This window comes from Podarcis gaigeae, assembly GCF_964106915.1.
Source record: "Podarcis gaigeae genome assembly, chromosome: 12".
NCBI classification, from domain to species: Eukaryota; Metazoa; Chordata; class Lepidosauria; order Squamata; family Lacertidae; genus Podarcis; species Podarcis gaigeae.
Genome location: NC_139688.1, coordinates 42099500 through 42125610, shown reverse-complemented (window position 1 = coordinate 42125610; position 26111 = coordinate 42099500). Strand labels below are relative to the sequence as shown.

The 26111-nt window shown below is 41.6% G+C and overlaps 1 protein-coding gene across 12 annotated transcripts in view; it reads right to left on the bottom strand.

Moving 5' to 3' along the window:
• The window catches only part of RARB (retinoic acid receptor beta), a 343315-nt gene that overhangs the window by 96130 nt on the left and 221074 nt on the right, over nucleotides 1–26111 (bottom strand). The window contains exon 1 of one of the 12 annotated variants that reach the window (XM_083705962.1): nucleotides 22288–22291. The exons of 10 other annotated variants lie outside the window; for them this stretch is intronic. Coding sequence is in view for 1 of the 2 variants with exons in the window: in XM_083705961.1 (XP_083562087.1) it covers nucleotides 14389–14545 (157 nt within the window). In the remaining variant the exon portion in view is untranslated. Of the gene's footprint in view, nucleotides 1–14388; nucleotides 15010–22287; nucleotides 22292–26111 lie in introns of those variants that run through there. One more of the 12 variants, XM_083705961.1, reaches the window with a different exon arrangement.

Below are 26111 nucleotides of genomic sequence, written 5' to 3'. Positions count from 1 at the left end.
TGGCAAATGAAACTGTCACTCCACTAGAGACACGCACTGAAAGCCATTTTTTCTTGCCAGAAATAACAAGGGATTCACTGTATGGGCAATGTTAATTTTTCTCCTTTGAAAATGAACGGGAATGTTGCCACTTATACAGCAATGAAAAAATCCATCCTCTAACAAGGACACCCATTCCAATTAAAAGGACTAGCAGAGCTGCTGTATGTGAGATATTGATCTATAACCAGTACTCTTCATTGGTTCTGGTGCACATAATGCGGATTTAAGAAAACAGCGGTATTCTAGCTGTTTCGCTACTGTAATAATTCTAGATAATTAAAATGTGATTTCATTATTAAACTGCAACAAGAGCTCTGTATGAAACAAACCATTCAGAAATATTTCTTTTTCATCAATTATTTGTTATTTATCTGATGCAACAATATGAAAGGCTGATTAAAATGTATGATTCCATATGCAGTTTCTCGTCATTAAGGCCAATGGAAGCATTTTGAGGACCATAATGAAATAATTACATTTGCTTTCAAGTATTCTCCTCTTCAATAATGTACAGCAATGCAGCACTAAATTAAAACATTAGGAACTAAATTTCACTTGCATCTATTTCCATTTGAGCTAATTATATCCCCAAGCTTTCCAACAAACTAGGCCCTAAAAATCTTTTGAAGTTGAAATGGCCCAAAGAAAAAGACGTTTATAGTTAAGAGCTTTGATGAAAAAACAAAGGCGATTCAGCCTCAGATGCCTAAACATTTCAAGGAAATAAAATATATCTTCAGGAGGAAAGTTGGGCAAAATTCAGGGAATTATTTAAGTATTCAAGCATAGTTGTTTAAATGTGCATGTTGTGATTTTGGCTCCATCTATATTTGCCACTTCTGCATTCCCCCAAACAAATTACCCAGAAGAACTACTAAAAAATGGGTTCAGTACCTAATTTGGGTTCATGAATACCTTTCAGCTCTTCAGTTTAATTATACTCAAGATGTTAGTTTTGTTTTGTTTTTGTTTTTTAAAGGTTTTGTAACTATTTCAGCCACCATGAAGCAATTTTGAACCACCTCAGGCCTTCATAACTTACAATATCTCCCAGTTTGATAGTAGGCTACCAGCCAACATGACAGATGCTTGAAAGGCTCCATCTTTATGCACTCCAGGCGGACAAGAAAATCAGGAAGTTGACTGAGTAGTTGGGTAGGCTGCCTTTGGATTGGCAGAGCCCAAGCTGCAGAGCCTTGGGCTAATGTTATAGCATTAGGGAAGAGTTGTATCTCAATGACCTACTTGGAACCCCAAGAAAGTTGTCTCTTCAATACATATTGCAGGGTTGGGGATCACGGCACCTGGGCATGCAAATACCTCTGTTTGAAGCCCTTGTCTGCACTATACATTTAAAGCAGCATCAGGCCACTTTAAAACGAGTCATGGCTTCCCTCAAAGAATCTGGGAAACTGTAGCAGGGTTTATTTTAAAGGTGCCGAGAGCTGCTGGAACACCCCCACTCCCCTCACAGAGCTACAATTCCCACCGTTCCCTTGAAAGGGGGGTCGAGTGTTTAGTTACGTACTCTGAAAAGTGCAGCTCCAGCTCTAGGACTTTTAATGCAAATTCAGCAATCATTGTGTTCAGTTTCCACGAAGGGAAATTCATTTTCAGTCTCAGTTAGTGCAGCCATTGCGTGACTTTCCAGATGCAAATTGTTTGAGGTTTCAAACATCAAACACAAACACATGAGTAAAGGTAAAGGTAAAGGACGGTTAAGTCCAGTCAAAGGCGACTATGGGGTTGTGGCGCACATCTCGCTTTCAGGCTGAGGGAGCCGGCGTTTGTCCACAGACAGTTTCCTGGGTCATGTGGCCAACATGACTAAACTGCTTCTGGCACAACGGGACACGATGACGGAAACCAGAGCACACGGAAACACCGTTTACCTTTCCTCCACAGCAGTACCTATTTATCTACTTGCACTGGTGTGCTTTTGACGGCTAGGTTGCCAGGAGCAGGGACAGAGCAACGAGAGCCCACCCTGTCACAGGGATTCAAACTGCCGACCTTCTGATCGGGAAGTCCAAGAGGCTGAGTGGTTTAGACCACAGCTCCACCTGCATCCAATAAACGCATGAATACTCTGCTGCCCCCCAGACATGCTGTGTTTGGCTTATCTGCTCAGGCATGTTCACTCTGGAAATTGTGGCATTCTTGTTGCAGGATGGGAAGGGAGGGATGAGGAGTATGTCACTCCTCTCCCCCATTTATAATAACTTGCGCTTTTTTGTGCAAGGAGAATGGTTTCTGAGGGAATGGGAAAGGCTGAAGCCCAAGTCATGCACATGGTCTGCCCTGTTCCTGCCCCGCTCCACTAGTTAGAAGAAAAAAAGCAGAAAGGTGCAGGACATTTGTCAGGTAATATGGAAGGATTGTTAAAAATCTGCTAGCAATCAAACCAGCCAAATCCATGCACTAAACCTCCCAGCTAGAAGCACGTTGTGTTAAAACACTGATGGGATAGCTCAGTCAGTAGTGCATGAGACTCTTAATCTCAGGGTCATGGGTTTGAGCCCCACAATGGGCAAAATATTCCTGCATTGCAGGGAGTCGGACTAAATGAGCCTCAGGGTTCTCTTCCAACTCTACAGTTCTGTTATTCTGTGTTGTGATGCACAGCACATATGGCCCAAGCAGCCCATCTGAAAATGGTACGATGCCCAGGGAGGAAGCCCCATCCCAAGTATGTAGAGAGGAGAAGCAAATTTTGGAGTATTTTGTAAAGATATATATATATATATATATATATATATATATATATATATATATGCTTTCGTAGATTTTCACGGGTACAGGAATGCAGGTTTTGGTGTCCTCGGGTGTCTTCCCGTGTAAAAGTTGGGGTGTCTAGGCGATGTTTCGACGAGGTCTCACTCGTCATCTTCAGGCTGGTGCTTTCGGCTTCTTGTTCCAGTAACAAGAAGCCGAAAGCACCAGCCTGAAGATGACGAGTGAGACCTCGTCGAAACGTCGCCTAGACAACCCAACTTTTACACGGGAAGACACCCGAGGACACCAAAACCTGCATATATATATATATATATATATGCAGGTTTTGGTGTCCTCGGGTGTCTTCCCGTGTAAAAGTTGGGGTGTCTAGGCGACGTTTCGACGAGGTCTCACTCGTCATCTTCAGGCTGGTGCTTTCGGCTTCTTGTTACTGGAACAGAGCGGGATCTCAATGTTTGAGTTCCTATAAATACTGTAGAGGGGGTGTGGTGTCTAGCCTCCAATGTTCTGGGCAGAGAGGAAGTTCCCAGGCTAGTGTGCCTTTTCTTCTTTTGTTCCTTAATTACTTGAGAGATACCTTGAGTGATTTCTTGAGTGATATCCTGAGTACCACTTAGGTGGGTCATTAGGTGTGGATTAGTTGCTAAAGTCTTTGTGTCTTGACCTCTTGAACTTTGTGAAGAGTTTTCCTGAGAAGATGGCTGTATTGCACTTAGTTGTGCTTTGGCTTGGCTTCGTGTATAGGGGCAAGCTGTGGTTTTGTGGCTTGTGTCAGCCAGATCTGTGTAGGGATTGCAGGGGGGTGCAGCATCCGGAGGTGCCACCATGGATTGGCTACTGGATGGTGTCAGTAATTCATCTGTGGAGAGGGTCTGGGTTTGGGTCTGGTGTGGTTGATTGGTGTTGGCGTTCTGTGTGCCTCTGGATCTGGTGTCAGTTTTTGTGGGGAGGGCTAATTTCCAGATGTCTGGCAAGCGGGATGTGTCGTCACGCTTGTTCATGTTGTGAGGGTGTTTCTCTATCTCGATGGCTTCCATGATTATTCTCTTGTGGTGATGTTCCGTGTTAAAGAGCAATTTGGAATCTGCAAAATTAATTTCGTGTCCTGTTTCTTTCATGTGTTGGAAAAGAGAGGAAGTTTTTTCTTCTTTTTTGACGGCATTCTTGTGTTCTGCGATACGTGCATTTATTCGTCTGTTTGTTTGTCCAATGTACGTGGCTGGGCAGACTTTGCAGGGTATTTCATAGATCCCTTGGTTTTCCAACTGGATTTTATCCTTGGGGTTTCTGAGGATATTGGCTATTTTTTGGTTGGTGCAAAAGGCTGTTTTGATATTGTGTTTATGGAGGATTTTGCTAATTTTATCTGTAGTGCCCTTGATATAAGGAAGGAGGGCCATGCCATTGTTTTCTTCTGTGTCTTGGTTTTTGGGGGGTGTTTCCTTTTGGATTAGCTTCGTAATCCTGTTTTGCTGGTATCCATTGGCAATTAACACATTTGAGAGATTCTGTAACTCAGTTGTCAAGTGGTCTTTGTCAGCCAGGCGTTTGGTTCTGGAGATGAGAGTCTTGGCTACGGAGTTTATTTGTGCAGGGTGGTGGTGTGATTGTGCATGTAAGTAGCGGTTGGTGTGTGTTTTTTTCTGGTAGATAGTGTGTCCTAGGGAGCCATCAATGGCCAAATTACAAAGGTGTCGTCAACATATCTGAGCCAAAGTTTGGGTTTGTGTTCTGACTTGTCTAAAGCATTGGTTTCAAAGTGTTCCATGTACAGGTTTGCGATGACCGGTGAGAGGGGTGATCCCATAGGTGCTCCTTCTATCTGTTTGTATCTTTGTCCATTGTGGATGAAGTACACCTTTGTAATTTGGCCACACGGGAAGGAAAAACTGGATAGCTTCCTCACACATCTCAACAACTTACACCCCAAAATACAATTCACTATGGAAATAGAAGCCAACAACCAACTTCCCTTCCTTGACGTCCTAATCTACAAAAAACCTGATGGCTCCCTAGGACACACTATCTACCAGAAAAAAACACACACCAACCGCTACTTACATGCACAATCACACCACCACCCTGCACAAATAAACTCCGTAGCCAAGACTCTCATCTCCAGAACCAAACGCCTGGCTGACAAAGACCACTTGACAACTGAGTTACAGAATCTCTCAAATGTGTTAATTGCCAATGGATACCAGCAAAACAGGATTACGAAGCTAATCCAAAAGGAAACACCCCCCAAAAACCAAGACACAGAAGAAAACAATGGCATGGCCCTCCTTCCTTATATCAAGGGCACTACAGATAAAATTAGCAAAATCCTCCATAAACACAATATCAAAACAGCCTTTTGCACCAACCAAAAAATAGCCAATATCCTCAGAAACCCCAAGGATAAAATCCAGTTGGAAAACCAAGGGATCTATGAAATACCCTGCAAAGTCTGCCCAGCCACGTACATTGGACAAACAAACAGACGAATAAATGCACGTATCGCAGAACACAAGAATGCCGTCAAAAAAGAAGAAAAAACTTCCTCTCTTTTCCAACACATGAAAGAAACAGGACACGAAATTAATTTTGCAGATTCCAAATTGCTCTTTAACACGGAACATCACCACAAGAGAATAATCATGGAAGCCATCGAGATAGAGAAACACCCTCACAACATGAACAAGCGTGACGACACATCCCGCTTGCCAGACATCTGGAAATTAGCCCTCCCCACAAAAACTGACACCAGATCCAGAGGCACACAGAACGCCAACACCAATCAACCACACCAGACCCAAACCCAGACCCTCTCCACAGATGAATTACTGACACCATCCAGTAGCCAATCCATGGTGGCACCTCCGGATGCTGCACCCCCCTGCAATCCCTACACAGATCTGGCTGACACAAGCCACAAAACCACAGCTCGCCCCTATACACGAAGCCAAGCCAAAGCACAACTAAGTGCAATACAGCCATCTTCTCAGGAAAACTCTTCACAAAGTTCAAGAGGTCAAGACACAAAGACTTTAGCAACTAATCCACACCTAATGACCCACCTAAGTGGTACTCAGGATATCACTCAAGAAATCACTCAAGGTATCTCTCAAGTAATTAAGGAACAAAAGAAGAAAAGGCACACTAGCCTGGGAACTTCCTCTCTGCCCAGAACATTGGAGGCTAGACACCACACCCCCTCTACAGTATTTATAGGAACTCAAACATTGAGATCCCGCTCTGTTCCAGTAACAAGAAGCCGAAAGCACCAGCCTGAAGATGACGAGTGAGACCTCGTCGAAACGTCGCCTAGACACCCCAACTTTTACACGGGAAGACACCCGAGGACACCAAAACCTGCATTCCTGTACCCGTGAAAATCTACGAAAGCATATATATATATATATATATAAAATACATATTCTCATCTACTCTATATTAATTTGCACCAGTAATACTACTGCTCTGTATCACGAAGCTCAATTGAGTCATGCTCCATTCACAGATACGCTTTGCAAGAATGGGAAAAAGCTGACTCATTTAGCACCCTGAGTCTGTGTATGCAACAGCATGGTGTGGAAATGAATCACCTGTAACTAATGTAGTGTTGAGTATGCCTAGCAAATTAACAAGTCAAAGCCAAGCGATAAGGATTCTATCAGCTAGTTGAAATCCCATTCAAACAGATCCAAATGTTATTCTTCATCTTAAGGCAACAGTTATGTTTTGGAAATGGATCAAAACAAGAAGATAACTCTGTTACTGCCAGAATTTGTCTGCCACACCAGTTTTTATTAATAAGAATAGCTAATGCGGAGTCCACACCCTCTGGAGTACTATAGTTCTGCTGCCAGTCAGAACTGGGATAATGAACAATTGGTCTAATCTGGGATAAAGGAGGTTATGCAAACATTTCCAACCCTCAAATTAAACTTTTATATGCCCAAATACCAGTGGTTAAAGCAGCAGCCATCTCATGTGTCGCCAGTGTGTGTGCACAGCACACTTTCCATTATCAATTAAGTTCTGGGAATAGAATTAAATTCCTTTTTAATTCAAAAAGAATTATCAACACAAGCTGAAATTATTGTGAATTATTGAAGACGTGAACTACTGAAGATCCTTACTTTGAGCAACAGATACACCACTGCTGCTGTTTCCTTCTGGGCCATCAAAAGTTTATTGTATGAAATGGGCTGAAACGTTTCTTTTCCTCACTCTAACGAAGATTACGGAAATAAAACTGAGCTGGCATTCCGTCACAAATCAAGACAGCTTTTAAGAGGTGCATCTGTTAAAATATTTGAAAACAGGCTAAATTGACAGCTTGAGTAAAAACAACGGAAATAAGACCAAAACAAACGAGACACGCTACTGAAATGGCGATGAAAGCAAATACTAATCTCATCTCCCTGAGAATGCATTTGAAACCAAAGGATGTTGACTTTGTGAAACAGAAGGCTATGTTGGGTCCATTACACTTCCCAGAGTTTGAGCTGCCCTAAACTGAAAGCAAAGCTAAAAATGTTTGTCTACAGGCAAACAGGGTTCCGTTAGTCCTGGCTGCTTACATCACCCCATGCATCAGGAATAACTATTTTTCTGTGTAACAATAAACCATGCCCCCCACCCCCGCTGCAAATAAGAATTTTTGATCCAGTAACTCAGCATTGTTTAGCTGAAGAAACTAAACTCCCATCTGATACAAACAGCACACTTTCTTTACATTTCCCTGCACTATTATACTTCCAGAATTTCTGGGGAAATGACACGTCTCAGATGTAATCCTGGGCTTATTTACACAAGCTCAAGTACCACTAAAGTCAAGGCAGCTTATGCATCCATAAAGACAGCTATTTCTGTTGCATAAAAACAGTCAGCATACCAGGACTCCAACCAAACAAGTCATAGAAACCTTTGAATTCCACCTCTTTGCAAGTCTTCAATCTTAGGTGGATCACAACTTTTTGTTTAAAATCAGTGTTGTGAGCCTTCAATTAAACAACTGCAGTCTTCTCTGCACAGTTGAGATTTAGGGAGATTTAATTCTAAGTAAATGTACAAATGTCTGGGCTGTTAAATCCTTGTCTTCGAAGGCAATTATGCTCTGAAGACTATTATGATGTGTGGGATTGAGGGAAAGGGGTGTATTCACTGGTTGTAAAAAGGCTCCCATCTAAAAATAACACCCATATTCATGAATAAATATTATGTTCTAGATACTGTACTTAACAGTGGGCACTCAGCTGCCACTTAAAGCTATGCATGTTGGAGTTGCAACAATATGATTGGAGTCCTTTGATTTTACTCTACAGCCCTTTATTTGTTAACAAAGGATAGGAAACAAGATAGATGTATTTCATTGAAGGGAAATCTGAAGGGAAATTCCACAATGATGCAGACCTGACTTATTGATAAAGCGCAAGCACTGAACATCAAAATTCACACAGAACAATAAAACAAAGGCAAAAGGAAGTATCTGCAGACCTATTTACATGTTACTTATGCATAGAGCAGGCAGAACTTTTAGCCTTGTCCCCGATGTAGTGTTTTCTTTCCACAACAGTGACTTCAAGGGAAGGAAGAGGACCACTCTATTCTGCCTTGGTCAGACTACACCTGGAATAGGGTGTCCAATTCTGGGCACCACAATTTAAGAAGGATGTTGACAAACTGAGACATGTGCAGAGTAACCAAGCTGATCAAAGGTCTGGAAACCAAGCCTTATAAGGAACAGTTAAAGAAGATGGTTATGTTTAGCCTGGTAGAGGAGACTGAGAGCAGGTATGAGAGCCATCTTCAAATATCTCAAGGGCTGTCACATTGAAGAGGTAACAAGCTTGTTTTCTCCTGCTCTGGAGGGTAGGGCTCGAACCAATGGCTTCAAGTTACAAGAAAGGAGAGTCCAACTAAACATGAGGAATAACTTTCCGATTGTAAGAGCTGTTTAACAGTGGAACAGAGGTTGTGGACTCTCCTTCATGGGAAGTTTTTAAGCAGAGGCTGGATAGCCATGTGTCATGGATGCTTTAGCTGAGATTTCTGCATTGCAGAGGGTTGGACTAGATTGACTCTCAGGATCCCTTCCAACTCCACAATTCTAAATGCAAGCAGGACACCCACACAGCCAGGCTCCCTGATCATATGGAGTTCAGCTGTGTGGGTTTGGCTTTCTTTGCAGACAACTGTGTACAATAGGTCCACTCTGAAAACAGCTTTCTTTTCAGCTCGGACACATCTTTTATGTAGCCTTTAGGATGCACTGGGAAAATGAGGCTGCAAAGGCGCAAAAGCAGCATGCGAAAGCTTTAATTTTATTCTAATTGACTGGGTTTCAACTTCTCTTGGCAGTATTCTTTTTAGATAACATTTAAATGGACTCCTGTTGGAAATGTTGGTTGACCTGATGGACATCCTATACCCTTTTAAAATGTGGCTCTTTTTTTTGGGGGGGGGGGTGTTATTCTTATTTTGATTCTATATATTGTGATCTTTTCTGTGAACCGCCTTGAGACCTCCAGGTATAGGGTGGTATATAAATTCAATAAATAAATAAAATTTTAAAAATGTTTTGCCTAGCAGCTTTTCTCAATCTGTGTGCGGGTCTGTATCTTGCAGCCTGCTTTAAAGCAGTTTCCATGCTGGAAGGCAGACACAGAACAGGTTTGCCATAGACACACCCACTACGACAACATCCCTACATAAGCCACTGGAAAGTTCCTCTTTGCTGGATTTTATTTTATTTTATTTTTTGCCATTTAGCAGTCGCAAATCTGTATCCTGTTCACTGACTACGCTTGTCGAACCCAACATTGATTTTGGAGCCCAGCTTGTTGGGGGAAAGGACACATTGCCCAGCTAGGAATTCAGAGATAGGCATCAAAACAATTTGCCACGGGTTCAAACGCACTGTTATTAACACGAACTCAATCGGCCCGCTGTATAAAACAGCAACATGGGAAACTTAAGAGACACAGCAGTTGAATTCTAACGCTGATGCACTTTGTGATTAGAGTAAGCAGGCAACCAAAGTCATATGTAGAGCAGCAGCTTGGGGAACACACTTGGGTGGTGTATGTAAGAGTACCCTACTTTTCCTTGCTTTATTAGCATGAACATTACGCTATGTGTCAGATAAAAAGATGCTAAAATTCAGGAGTGCCTTGTACAAAACTAGAGGGTGCTTTGCTTTGGTCACAGTTTTAAAATGAACAATGAATTGGGCCTGCCATATCAAACACAAGATAGGGGGTGGTCCGATTCCAAACTTCATAAAGGTATTTTCAAGATATTTGGCAGGCGTTTTAAGTTGGTTGCACACAGCCAAGCTAACATAAGGGTTTAAGAATTAAGCTCAGTGCAGGGTTAAGAAAAGAATGTGGCTTTCCCCACCCCCCACCCCCTTAGTGTATTATTAGCTCATTTGCATGATTTGGTATGTTAATATGTCCTATGGGCCTGTTTTGTACATTTTATATGTACAATGGATGCAGGTAACGTGATTCCGTAACATGTCCACTCTGCGAATGGGCACAGAAGGAGATGCGGGGAAAGGGTAAGATTTGTGTGTGTTGGAAGAGGGGAGCAGTTTGTGATGAAAATGTTGTTTGTTATACTATAGGAAAAAGCTGACATAAACTGTTAGCTTTTCAAAAATGTAAAGAATGCTAACTTCAGCATCAATGTTTTACATGCATGTGCACCTGTGTGTGTGACTGTTTTAAACAGAAAAAAAGTTTGATAGTCTGGAGGAAAACAAACAAGTTATACTGTGACATAGAGAGAAATTCAAGACACTCAGATTTCATTGCTTTTCAAAAGTGCATTAAATTAGTTTGGATCCAATTAAAGTAACCGGGATCAAGTGTCTTTTAAGAAAATTTGCAGCAAATAAAAGCTTCCATTTAATCTCTGCATTAGGAGCTTGCATTGAAACTTTAAATAAAGGAAAGGTGCATAAAAATAAACCTTGCCTTCTGCAGCTGAAATGCAGAACTTGCCAACAGCACCTGCTGCAATTCAATACTTAGGAATGTAGATTTCCAGGCATGCACTTCAATGTGTTTGTTTTTACATTCTGACTGGAGATATGAAAGATAATAAAGCATTGAGTTGTATGTTAGGACAGATGTTTCTGGGCTTGCTTTTTTTTTTTAACCGGGATAGCATAAGAATTCACAAAGTCCTAAACATTACAAGCCGCCAGAAGTTTAGCAATGAATTTTTATGGATTGCAGGTTTTGTTCACAGCAGGTTTTATAAAGAACTGCAGTCTATCATCTTCATTTAACATAAAATCTTAATGGGAAGCTTTGTTATTCCAAATTAAGCACTATTAAGTCCCATTCATTCCAACGGAGCAATTCAGGCCGTAACACTAAACACACTTGCAGAATGGGGCTTACTGGGTAATAACACAGTGGGACCTACTTCTGAATAGACATGCATAGGATTGTGCCTCACTTTCTCACTGAAATCAACAGTATTTAAAAAGCTCAGCAATGGGTGACATCTAACGAAGTCATACAAGGAAGAGAACCACTGACATAAGTCAATTAACTTTTTGTGGTTCTGCTCTGAGAAAAACTAATATTGGCTATCATCCACTGACTGCTTCAAGTGCTTTATTTTTAAAATGTGTAATACCGGTATCTGCAGAAAAGCTTTTCTTATTATCAGATTAACTACATCTTTCTTTACAAGACCATCAAAAGTCAGAAATAGCATGTCCATTAGTTGCATACATACTGTTTTATTTCTAATCAGGCAGCATGAAATAAAATCATCTCTTCATCTTAATAATCAAGTATCTGAAATTTCTCCAAAGTTCCAAGTTAACCCCTTCACACTTGGCTGCCAGTGAAACAGAAATCCATATTTTACCTTAAGATAAAATAGAGTATTTATGTAATCTTAGCTTTAGACTTAATTCACTAATTCAAGTCGATCCCTTTGATTATGGTGCACTGACCCCGATTTCTTAACCGTTAAAGGGAAGAGCTTATTGGTAATACTTTAAACTGCAATCAATCACGGTTCTGCTCTGTTTCTTTAAAAACACTGTTTTCTTTAGAGAAAGACTTTCGCATAGTTTTAAGTCACACACTATTGGGGGGGGGGAGAAAATTAGATGTGATTACAAAATTTCTATCACAAAACCTTAAACACACAAGAGTTAAGAGGATGTAGTTAAGGCATTACATATTCTGGATGAAGCATTTTATTGACTGAATTGCTTCTGGAGAGAAATGTTGATGCTACTCTGCTGCTCTTTTCTGAGATTAATGCAGCTGTTATGCTCTACCTGGCACCCTAAAATTTCATCTCTATTGGAGATGCATGGCAACCGAGGTGTAAATGAACTATTGCAGAAAGGCTCATTTATGCAGCCAAACCCAAATAAGCTTGACTCACTCTTATCGTATGAACTGACTGTTCATACTAACAACAGAGGACTTAGCACAAGAAGGAAATCCTTGTCGTTGGAGCTAGACGATATTTTCCCCTGCAGCTGCAGAACACAGTATGTTGACTTCACACTTTTAGAATTCCAAGTAATACATTTAACCACTAAACTTGAAGGGGGGCTTGAAAGATGAGGTATTTAAAACTCTGCTTACAATTTAAGAGTTCCAAAGTACTTTATGCATGATGTGTAACCACCTGCATTCCCGGCTTGCTTTGATCAATGCTAATCTGAAAGTTTAAAAGTTTAACAACATTGCAGTTTAAGCTGTGGTCCTTACAAAATTGTGAATTCCTGAAAGCACTTTGCTATACCTCCCCCCCCCCCCTTTCTGGTTAATAGTTCCTTTGATTGGCTTCCCTTCTTCTAATCCAGCCTCTTTCCTTATCTCCAGCTCTAGGCAAATGACACATTTAACACTTGCTGCCTGCTGCTAATGGTGAAACACACACACACACACACACACACACACACACACACACACAAACACATAAAAAACCATTTAACTTGCTCAGGAGAAAAGGCAGCATATATACATATTTTAAAAGCTGGTTCTAATTAATGGCATTGTGAAAGACTTGTAATGTTTTGACTTCAAACAGATCGCCAGCAGTAAATTCTCTAAACTATTTATCTAGAAGTTTGATATTGTCAAAAGAATTAAATACCTAAAGTATGCTGTTATAGAAAACTTGCTAAGAAAACAAAACTTTCCAGAACATACTTACAAACTTAAGCAAAGTTCTTTCTCACTTAACTATACAGAATTAACACAGTCTTTCAACCTGCAAACGAGGAAACGCCTAGAAAATATTTGGGCTACATTTTCTGATCTGCTTGTTTTGGGTTTGTTTTTGACTTTGCCTCTACTTTCCTAAAGAGGCGAAAATGTTAAATTCTTCAGGGACTAGCTTCTAAGTTTTGTTTGCATGTCCTATGCTAACGGAGACTGAATTGTGATGAAAATATGTTGACTGTAGCATTAGCTCTCATGCTCGTACCACACATCTGAACAAAATTCCTATTTCTTTTTCTTCCCTTGTGGATTAAACACTCTGAATTTTTAAAAAAGCTCCACCTATTTCAAAGCAACTGGGGTACCTAGGAATCACAATGATATCAAACATACTTCTATAGTCAATGCCTCATTGAGGTGTCAAAGAGTATGTTAAAAAAATGATAGATAGCCATCATTTATCTAAATCAGTGTCAGAGCAATGAAGCATCCTTCAAGGGTGTTTTTTTTCCTTTCTTTAATGCAGAGAAAGTGGTGCTGGGACTTTGCTATTTCTTGCTGTTTCTCAGACTCGAAACGTAAGATTAAGGATTGCCGCTGTTTGCCACCTATGTTCCCCAGCACTATGTCAAGATCTGATAACAAACAGCAATTTAAAAAAAAAAAAAACCTGCGCCGGCGAAGAAGCAGCTCCCTTTTCCTGAAAGTCCCAGGCTCTGAACAGATTCGGAAAGCGCTGAGATAATTGATGGGGAAACACAAGGGGTGTTCACAGTTAGTTTTCTAGCAAAACAGGGACTTCTTAGAGCAACAAAGTAAAAAGGAGAAAGGTGGCAGCAAGGTCAATGCAAAGAAATATTGCCTCTTCTCCCCACCTACGCCCAGAAAAAAAAAGGAAAACATTTATGGGAGTTTACAACTCCCAATTCTGCCCACCCTATTGAGGCTAAAGTCACAGGGCAGCACATTGCCATATGAACTGGTTGCTTAGGTGTTAAAAGGCACCTGGGGGAAAAGAGATAGACTAAATTCAAAACAGGGTATTAGAAGAGCAAAGAGCCTGTGCAGATCAGGAAAATTTACACACAACCTACACTGAATGATAAATTAATAATAATAATAATAATAGTCCATTTCCTTCATGAACTATTTACAAGATGCAACGAATTCACTAGAGAAGCAACACTACAAGCGGGAAAAGCAAAGCACACCTAGGCTGGTGTTCTTTCAAAATGTTTGAAGAATTTGTATGCACAACCACATATCTGAATAGCTGTGGTTTGGAAAGTATGCCTCTTTCACCTGTTTGTGTGTGTAGCGGCTATTATTATTATTATTATGATTATTATTACATCATGCAAATAAATAAAGCAGAGGGGGGAAAGTGGATCAAAATAACCGCGGGACCTACATTGCGCACTGTGCCGGTGCCGCCACTCTGTTTGTGCCAATCCACTGAAGCATGCTTTGAGAGCCTTCTCCTGGAGCATGCAGGAAGACGGACTTGCAGTGTAGAAATCCAGCATTTGACCAGGGCTTACTGCTAGGACATCCATGCAGTCAAACATGATTCCCCCTCCACAGTAGGTCTGGAAAAGTGCCTTCCGTTAGGTGTGGAGGGAAATGGCATAGGAAAGTACCTCCAACTCCATCAAACTCTGCCCCCTTTTTGGCACGTAGGCTGTTGGTCTTTTTCCCAGACCAGAATCATGAATTATGACAGACAACACAGCTAAAAGCCTGTAATTGATCCAAATGATCATTTACCATTTTCCAGCCTGTTCAGCCAATCCGGCAGAATAGGAGGGGGGAAGCAGGGAGCTTTCCAAGTTTCAGTTTTCCTCCATCTCTTCCTCAAAACCTCGAAGGAGCCTTCTTGCTTCTCAGGCTTCCACCGAATAGGTGTTTTAAAAAATATCCTGTGCAGCGTCCAAGTTTTGCAGAGAAAACAGGCTTCAGTGAGAGCTCTGGATCCCCCTTTGCCGGCGAATAGATCCTTCTGCCTGCGAACAGCTCACTTCCTACTACTTGTGTCACACAGAATGAAAGATTGAATTGCTTAATATATGCGAGTGAACTTTCCATGAACCCTTCCCAGGCTGCTAACCTTCAAATGACCCAACCAGTCTGACATCACCAACTCCCAGGATTCTCACACAGCTTAAAAACTCCCGGCAGCCTTGCAAAATAATGCAGGCAAGCACAGAAGCAGGCAGCCAGTAGCTGCCGCTCCTATAATAACGTCCCTTTAGAAAGGAAGACAAACACTTTTTAAAAAAGATATAAAATAGAAATAAGAGTTGCCTCAGGATTCTAAGCAGCAGTGCTGCACACAAACACATACACACACACACACACACACACACAGAGAGAGACGTGCCTTAAAGTTTACAAAATCTCTCTCATTATCCTCCCTCCGTTGTTTAATTCTTCTCCAAAGCTTCTTTTCTACAAAGATTTCCTTCCTTCCTTCGAGTGAAGCAAACATACACGCTCGATCTATGCATAAACATGTCCCAATTCTCTCCTGGCATCGTTCAGGAAAGACAAGGGTGACATATTGCATTCACTCTATTATATATAAAAACAGACTTAATGGGGGACAGTCTTATACATACAGCTCACAATGATTTGCCAGACCAGCGTTAGAGCCCTAGACAAGATACATATACACAAACACACAAACACACACACACACGAGAGAGAGAGAGAGAGAGAGAGAGAGAGAGAGAGTGCAGTGGAATTCCCTCATGCCTTGGACAGGGTTCTACGTCTATGCTTCCAGTTCCCCCATATTCATTGCCATGGTTAGGTTGCGCTCAGAAGCTGCAGCACATAGCAAAGTACACACTAGCACAATTTTTGCATGCATAAGTGCATGCTTTCCCCCCTTCATAAAAGTTATTGTATCTCAACATTTGGGGGTGGGTGGGAATCATGTGTGAAACAGCCCTCAAATCTTTCAGCGGTTCAGTTGCCAGTATTTAATTTTTTTTAAGTCCAGTGCACAGCAAAATCGCTCTGTCCCTGCTTTCAAAACGATGTGCCCCCCCCCCCCGGTAACTGTGATAGTGCAAAGCTATTGACGGCAATGAAAGCACAGAAGCCAAATGCAGCTTATAATAATTCTAAAGCAACACTCCACCTGCTTTTTATCTGTTCACACAGATCCCTGTCTATGACAGGGAAGGAGAACCTGCGATCAATCCAGAGGTTGATGGATTATGCGAGCCCCTTGTTGGGTGAACGATTCTTGGAATAGTGGGGTGGGGTTGGGGTTGGGCTAGATGACCCTCGTGGTCCCTCCCAACTCTGCAATTCTAGGATTCTATGAACCACTGGCTATGTTGGCCGAGGTCAATGGGAGCTGAGAGTCTAACAACATTAGGAAGGACCACGGGTTCTACACACTTGGTCTACAGTGACTGGCATCAGGTTGTCAGGATTTCACACAGGGGTCTCTACAGCCCTACCTGGAACTGTTGGGTCATTGAACCTGGAACCTTTTGTATACAAAGCATATACTCCGGCTCTGAGCTACTGGCTTTTCCTGCAATTACTTAGCCAGATTCTTCTAGAAGGTTAACAAACAGAGCATAAATAGAATGGGTGTTCCGTTTCTCTTGGCACCCATCACCTGTTTTCTCAGCAGTATGCTGCTTTTAGATATGGAGGCTCAATTTAATTGATTGGCTAGGAAACCATTCATTCATTCTACTCTTTTTAAAAAAATAAAATCCTACATTTAAGGATACCAATCTTTCTGAGACCACTTGCAAGTAGAATAATAAGACTTTTTTAGATTGTTTTATGCCCTTTCAGATTACATCTGGTTTGTATGTGTATTGTGTTTGTGTGTGTGTGTTGAATACGGTTTGTTTTCAATTTAGATATATCAATTTCAAAAGAACGTTTTTTATATGTGTTCTTTGAATCTTCTCATATTCAAGTTTTGTTAACCCAGTCAGCAAGCAGTGTCACTGAGCTTTTAATGAATAGCAGGCCTCTTAGGCGGTGGGAGATGGAACCATGTGTTCATGTGAGAATATTCAACTCTTTGAGCTGAAATAGCCACTGTGCAGGAAAAGTTTTGCTTTCATCTTAACAGAGAGGAAAGCAGCATTTGATATAAACTAATATTCAACGTGAGAGCTGAACCATAAAGAAGGCTGATCGCCGAAGAATTGATGCTTTTGAATTATGGTGCTGGAGGAGACTCTTGAGTGCAAGAAGATCAAACCTATCCATTCTTAAGGAAATCAGCCCTGAGTGCTCACTGGAAGGACAGATCCTGAAGCTGAGGCTCCAATACTTGGGCCACCTCATGAGAAGAGAAGACTCCCTGGAAAAGACCCTGATGCTGGGAAAGATGGAGGGCACAAGGAGAAGGGGAGGACTGAGGACGAGATGGTTGGACAGTGTTCTCGAAGCTACCAACATGAGTTTGACCAAACTGCGGGAGGCAGTGGAAGACAGGAGTGCCTGGCGTGCTCTGGTCCATGGGGTCATGAAGAGTCAGACATGACTAAACAACAAATATTCAAATGCCTGTATGAGAACTCACAAAAATTCTAAAGAATTCAACTCATATTAACATTACTGTCCTTGTGTAACTCAGCCTATAATTAATATTTATCGGGGCCAAGAGGATTCATGGTGACAGATTTTCTTTGCGACAGATCCGCAACCAAGATCCCAGGGCGCTGTTGACATGGGGATTGTATAAAACTGGATTAGCTGGCGGCTGAAAGAACTTTGGAAGGGGATTTTGGGAGCTGTAGTCTAGCAGCATTTTGAAGACCACAGGTTTCTGAATCCTGCTGCAGACATTGCTGAGCAAGCTGACCAATAGTATAACATATGGACCAATGGTATAACGATTCAAGGAGTGGGTGGCACTGTGGTCTAAAACCACTGAGCCTCTTGGGCTTGCCAATCAGAAGGTCGGCGGTTTGAATCCCCACGACGGGGTGAGCTCCCCTTGCTCTGTGCCAGCTTCTGCCAACCTAGCAGTGTAAGTAGATAAATAGGTACTGCTGCAGTGAGAAGGTAAATTGTGTTTCCGTGTGCTCTGGTTTTCGTCATGGTGTCCCGTTTAGTCATGCTGGCCACATGACCCAGAAAGCTGTCTGTGGACAAACGCCGGCTCTCTCGACCTGAAAGCGAGATGAGCACCGCAACCCCATAATCGTATTTGAATGGACTTAACTGTCCAGGGGTCTCTTACCCTTTTACCTTATAAAGTATAGTCATAGAAAGGATATGCTAGACTAGATAAAACTTTTGCTTCTTATAGTTTGCTATCTTAAGACCATCCTGTGCATAACTTGGCCAATTTAAACAGTTTCAAAGGAGGCTGCGAGACCCCATTCTGAAGTCGCAATAGCACTTACAGTGGTACCTTGGATTACAAACGCTTCAGGTTACAGACACTTCAGGTTACAGACTCCGCTAACCCAGAAATAGTACCTCGGGTTAAGAACTTTGCTTCAGGGTGAGAACAGAAATCGTGTGGCTGCGGCATGGTGGCAGTGGGAAGCCCCATTAGCTAAAGTGGTACCTCAGGTTAAGAACAGTTTCAGGTTAAGGATGGACCTCCAGAACGAATTAAGTTCTTAACCCGAGGTACCACTGTAACTGAAACATGAAGACAGCTAAGATGCATGTTTTGAAATAATTAAGTAGAAACAAAAAGCATCTCACCTTTAAGGGGGGAGACTGAGACCAAGTGATGTGTGCCCTTGCTCCAGCCACTGTCCAAGTAAACCCAAAAACCCATAATGAAAACAAAACCAGGGAGTAGAATTGAAAACTCACCAAAAGCCAGGCAAAACAAACCCTTATTACAGTTCATTTAAAGCTAAGCAAACATGGATCTAGCCTGACTTCCCTAAGGAGGGGGGTTGAGAATCAGGATACAGTTATAGACAAGGGCCTATACCCGCTACTCACCAAACTAGGCTCTCTTGGTGGTGGAAGATCACACACAGCAGGGGCGCCAACTCCAAGGGATAGAGCTTCTCCTCCTCCTGATAGGGAAGGAGGCCAAACATGAGAGAGAAGCCACCGGCCACCATGTTTGGCTCCACCCACTGGCTCCTCCCAAAAAGTGATGCAATGTCACACGTGTGATGTCACAGACGCGATGTCAGCCCCCTCTCTGCCACACAGTCTCTGATGAATATTGCAAATTTCAGGCAGGCTGACATAGGAGGCAGTGATCTTTCATAATATCCTGGTTCCTAATTGTTTTGGCCATTATAGGTAAATACCAGCAGCTTTAATTATGTCCAGAAACACACACCTACTTATAGTTCCATGTTTTACTCCAAGGAACTCAATTGTACACATGATCCTTGCTCCCACCCTATTTTATCCTTACATTAATATTTTTGTAGTTTATAAAAATGCAACAAAAAACCCTGCATTTCAATTGTACACATTTGACGCGCATTGGACAGGCATTTTATATGCATTCTCCTACACTGCGACTTTTGTATGCTTTTCAATGCAATTCCTCCAAACGCAACACATTTTTGTATACATTTTCCAGGGACATACACATTCTCTGTGCATTTTTAAAGCTTAAACTGCACTTGAAAATTCAAAGTATACAAGCCACATTGCTGACTGCATTCGAATCTGCATGTAAGTTTGGGATTGGCAAAGTAAGCCAACTGGCTTTAAAATGCAAACCAAATGAATTTCTACTCCATCCCTAGCTACAGGCCATATTCTTTGATCCACCGGATGGAAGCAATGAAAAATTGGGAGACGATTTCTTCCTGAGGGTAATAATAGAGGAGATAAAATAAGGCTGAAAACAAATATCAGTATGCTTATTTCGTATTTTGTCCCTAAATGATTAACATGCTTATGTGATGTATTTTAAAAGTCACACAGATTTTTATGTTTTATAAAAATAAATTTAGTAATTTATGCCAAATTGCCTCGGAATTGAATTAAGATAGCTTTTTTCATAATATATCTAAATTAGCTGGGTAGTTCTGGATGTTTCATAATGAATTATGCCTATGGTAATGCTTGGTTCTTATCGAGTCCCTGTGTAATTAAGTAACATTAATTCTTTGGATTATCTAGATGCCTATTCTTACTATTTCTTCCCATTTTTGTAATAAATTAATTAGCTCACATTAGCTTTTAAAATTATATTTGGGTGTGTGTGTGTGTGTGTAAAACTTACAGTCTTGGGAAAATGGGAAAATTTTTCAAATGAAACTAATAGTCATTTAAAAGATACAGCTTACTATTCATTATAATTAGCAAGAATATACACTGAAGCAGTAATTAATTCCTTAGTTAATTTAAACGTAATGAGGTGTGAATATTTTACACTCTTATCCGTAGTTCTTGAAAGATGGTAAAGGGGTGGCAGGAAAATGCTATGAAATGAAGCCCGTATGAAAATAATTTTCTTATTTTGTGTCACCTATGCGATCTGTTTCCTTTCAATCTTCACTGGCAAAAACTGTACAATAAACATATTCTTAGCCATAAATGTAATAAAAGCTAAAGTAATGGTCAAAATTCTATTTCCTCTGGTATTACTATATGTATTTCTCTGGGTGACACAGTACTTTTGAAGTCCATGTTCATAAAACAACAATTTGCAACCAAAGTTTTCGTTCTATATCTGTATTTCTGGTTTTTGTTCAGCAATGGCCATTGAGGACCATGAATCACGCTGCGAATAAAATATACTTGTCCTGACCGCAAAAGAACAGGAGTCTGCAGACCTTATAGCAAACCTCCCAGAGACAGAACACCAAATCACATTTCCTATTATTTTCTAAGCTGCCTAAATGAAAACATATGGATAATGAAAACATATGGATCTCTCCCTTATTGTAAAACAACTACACTGGCTGCCAATCCATTTCCTGGCACAATTCAAAGCGCTAGTGATCACCTACAAAACCTTGAATGGTTCCAAAATACCTAAAGGACCACCTTCAGCCACATAAACATGCCCAGGTTTTGTGGTCATCACCTGAAGCCTTTCTCTGTGTCTCCTTGCCATATCAAGTTGGCTGTTCTGATAGGTAAAGGTAAAGGTACCCCTGACCATTAGGTCCAGTCGTGACTGACTCTGGGGTTGCGGCACTCATCTCGCTCTATGGGCTGAGGGAGCCGGCGTTTGTCCGCAGACAGCTTCCGGGTCATGTGGCCAGCATGACTAAGCCACTTCTGGCGAACCAGAGCAGCGCATGGAAATGCCGTTTACCTTCCCGCCGGAGCGGTTCCTATTTATCTACTTGCAATGGCATGCTTTCGAACTGCTAGGTTGGCAGGAGTAGGGACCGAGCAACGGGAGCTCACGCCGTCGCGGGGATTCGAACCGCCGACCTTCTGATCAGCAAGTCCTAGGCTCTGTGGTTTAACCCATAGCGCCAACCGCGTCCTCATGCCAAAGGATAAATGGACATAAATCTGACATCAGGAATCACAAGACAGAGAAGGCAGTAGGAGAACACTTCAATCGCCCAGGACATTCAATACAGGATCTCAAAGCAGCTGTCTTTACAAAAGAATTCCAGAAATAGACTTGAAAGAGAAGTTGCTGAATTACAACTTATTACTAAACTTAAAACTATGGAGAGACCTGGTCTGAATAGAGATATTGGATTCTTGTCTCATTAGACATACTAAAGCTATTTTTGGTCGTCTGCATACTATCCCTTGCTTTTTCCTGTAGTACTAATTGCAGTCGTTAACAGTCATCAACAGGTTTACCATACCTATTGAGTCAACCACTCATCTCCAACTACCCTTCTGAAAAAAACCCACCCCACCTTCCATATATATATAAGGGTCTGGTGACTTCTGTTTCAGTGTATCGGCCTGAAAGCAAGATGAACCCATAGTCGCCTTTGACTGGACGTAACAGTCCAGGGGTCCTTTACCTTTTTACCTATACCTATGATGAGATTTGTAGTTTATAAACACGTGGAGATCCCCATGTTGACTATCCCCGCCATACAGAATATGGTACAGATTTATCGTTTTATTTTGCTTAAGTGGAATCGATGCATATCCCTGCCAAGTTGTCTGAGATACCATTTTAAAAGTTTCAATTAGCATAACACAATTATAATGCAAAGTTAATTCATAAGAGTCCACTGCATGGACAGACATCATGTTTTTTATACAACGCTATTTCCTGTAGTAGCATTGCCTCTGTCCAATTTTCCAAATCCAAAACCTGTTTGGAATGAGCTGTTTAGGTTGTCCTTTTGTGTTTGTCTGGGCTACAGCAGCCCTTCAAATAGTCTTCCATAACAGAGGCTTCTTGCTGGTGATGGCTTTGTACAATTTCAGTAGTGAACCGATAGTGTATAGCTAATCCTTTGGCATATGTTGATCCTGTGAAACCTGATGTAAAAGCACATGTCAGCACAGCTTTGCTGATCTTATGATACAGTGTTATATTCCAGAACTCTGTAACACAAAGTAGCCTGTCAGCAAAAATACAGCCAGGGATTGTGGTGAGGACAGACTTCTATCCAATACCCCATCTGCACCTCTAGCTATTAGCTTAAGTCCTGTGATCTCATGGAACATTAACAACTATATTCAGAATAATCAGTCCGGCTTAAGTTCTGTATAACCTATCAACATTAGGAATGCACTCAACAGAAAAGACCAAGGGTATACAGGGATTACACCAGCAAACTAAGGCTCCCACCTCGATCAGGCCCACCTGGGTCCTAAATCCGGCGCGCACCGCGAAGCCGGAACCTGCCACGAAACAAGACTCCTGGCTATGGCGAAGGGAGGACGAGGCCAAGCAGTGACGGCTCTGCCAATCAAACGCCTGGTTTACCTCAGCACGGCACGGGGACGTCTCTGCCAATCAAATGCCGCTGAGGTAAACCAGGCATGGCGTTTGATTGGCAGAGCTGCCGCCGCTTGGCCTCTTCCTCCCGCCCCCGCCGCCCTGGTGCTCCTGTGGGCCAGAGAGTGGAGCGGACGAGCTCGCTCTGCCTACCCACTTCACAAGAAGCAGAAGCGGCGGTGGCGGCAGCCCCTGGGAAGGTAAGCACAGCACCTTCTTTCTCTAGGTGGGGAGGAAGCCCTTTCGCACCACTGCCACCAGCCCTTCGGCAAATGAGGCAGGCAGCAAACCGAGAAGGCAGCTGGGGCTGGGGGTGGGGAGGAGGACTACTTGCCCCCCTCACAGTGTGCATAGGAATTCATTTTTTTAAAAAATAGTACAGCCCACCACAAGGTCTGAAGGACAGTGGACCGGCCCCCTGTGGAAAGTTTGCTGAGCCCTGGATTACACCAGCTAAAACAGGCACAGGGAACAAATTAGGCTTGTGGATCACATTAGGTGGTGCAGCTACAGTTCTAATTTGGTTCACAAGGCTTCCCCACCACCACCAAGCCATACCTACCTGCCCAACAACTGACATCACAGGAACATCAGCTTTGGGGCAGGTAAAGATGCAGCTGCAAATTAACTATACTCCTGTTTGTTCCTTTGCAAACAGGGCTCGCATCTGGCACCTTTTAAATTTGGCACCATTTGCAAGCCCCAGTGGGATCGGATGCACTTTGAAGTACCTGGGTCTGGATTTTCCAAGTGCATCTGATCCCAGATGCTGCAAGTTGGGCTTGAAGATGGTGCTGGATGCCTTGGCTTTTGGTAGGAATCTTCCTTTGTAGCTTGGCTGGAGCTAAAGCTGGACTGCAAGGGGGTGGGGGGTGGAAATGTTCTTTTGCAGAAGTAGCTTTCATTAAAGTCATATTATATCCTAACTTCTTGTTTTTGGTCCTTTGAGACTTTAAGGCAAAGCACAGGTAGAATTTTAAATAAATATATAACAGACCACTTTGAAAGAGCAGTTACAGTGTAACATTCAAGCCACAGCACTGACCTTGCTGTAGAAACTACAGAAAAAAGGCAAAAGTTTTACCGAGATATAAATTAGAGAACGTGTACTCCAAAAATGGTTTAATTAGGTCTTTTTGCTCATTGATTTTGTATTTGGCTAATGATTCCAGCTCTGAGATCATAACACTATATAAGATGTAAGATATCTTTTAACCCATGTGTTGATTTTGACATTGACATAGTAATGTGACCCAATAATGTTTTCCAATATTTTAATTTTTGCTGATGCTCAAAAATACTATAGAAGAGCTGATTCGTAATTATAACATACAGCATTGCATAAATTTCTACTTAATTAAAAAGCTTCTAAATTCTGAATAATCAATTTGCAAAGGTTTTTGACAAATTGCACATTTAATTTCAGGAGATTTATTAATAGTTTGACCTATAGCTAGCTAATTACAGTTATAGTACTGATGCAGTAATACTGAAGACCTACGAAATGATACAGTTACACATTTATTTTGGTATGTCTACCTTAATTCCAGAACATTACAATACACTTACATTTTTAGCTGTTTCTGCATTATGCCTGGAAGCTGATGGAAGGATCTTCTAAGTACACACTACATTTATATGAAAGCATAGTTTCAATATGAGTGTAATTTATTGGATCCCAGTGCTTCTCTTTATAGAGAATCTTAACACCATTTGCTCTCAGAAACTGCCTTGAAGCCAGTGGTATTAACTTGCCTGGTAACAGAAGTTTAATTCCGAATCTGTGGGTGACAGTAATTCATTCAGTTTATCCCAATGTTTAGAACCCATCTTCTGCCCAACTGCCATTCCCACAGTTCTAATTTGATGCATTCTGATTAAAGGCATTTTAATATAATATTCCATGTAGTTATCCCTATCCTTTAAAAATCAACTAAAGATGCTATCCAGCTACTTTGATTCAGGTCTCATTGATTTCAACAGTGTTCAACCTCCCATTAAAATCAATAGGACTTAAAAGTGCTTGGGTTGAACCATGGCGCTATGTTTCTCAAGACGGAAAGTAATGAAGTTTCCAATCATTATAGGTTGGGTGGGGAACACGATCTGGCCGGATGGCCAAACCTAGAGCTCCTACACTTCCTGTGGGCCAGATCCTAATCTCCCTCACCACCGGTGGGACACTTTGACCCAGCTTCAAAGGAAAGAATCAAGTGCACTCAAAACTACAATCCTATTTCCCCCCCCCCTTCCTTTGCAGGGATGACTTTAATGAAAGCTACTTCTGCAGAAGAACATTTCCACCACCACCCCTTTGCAGTCCAGCTTTAGCTTCAGCCAGGCTACATAAAGGTATACAACAAATGATTTTTTTAAAAAGGTCAATGTATGATGTTAAAATCAAGGATAAACTCAGTGCTATTTTTCTAGAAAAAGGGGTGCCATGAATGCACAATGGAGCCCTCCCGAGACGTGCCAGAACTGAGTTATGTTAAGTTTTGGCTAAAAAAAAGGTCCCAGAAGAATCTGGGGTAAAGGAAGTATGGCAACTCAAAATGATCTGAGCTTCCTTATAACAGAGCTTAAGTTCCTTTGACTGTTGGCTCAGATGAGACAAAATTAATTATTTCTGATGCAGGAGGTATTTCTGAAACTACACTATATAAAACGCAGCAGTTTCCCTATCACCGTAAAGGGGAGGGGTCCAAAACAGGACCAGGAGCATTGTAAAGTTACTTAAAGCCTCTTCACGTGATAACCAGTGTTTCTAGCCGGATTTCAAATTTGCCTTTTCTGTAAGTATTTGATATTTGAGTTACTGCCCACTCATTCCATCCACTCCTAGGGATGGGGAATGATTTTGATTCAGCTGACATGTAAAAGGCGAATTTGCACTTTCCAAAGCAATATGCAAACCAAAACACAGCCACCCTCTGAAATTCACGCTTCTCTGAATTTTGCAATTCAGTTCTCCAGCCAAGTAATGTGTACATGTACATGCACTGAGGGGCCATGTGCACAGAGATGCAACTATTACTGAAAATAGCAGACAAAATAGCATTATGCATTGTATCAAGGAAAGCAGCTTTGCAAAAATGTGCACAGTGGGCAAAATTACTTACAAAAATGTGTATATTTAAGGAAATTTACACTAAAAAGCTGGTGAATTTTAACGAGGACTCTTTTAAAAATGTGGAAATGTGAGGAAATTGAAGACAGGAAAAGTGAGTAGCTGGGAGAATCTGATATTGACAGATTTCCCCATCCTTATGCCCAGC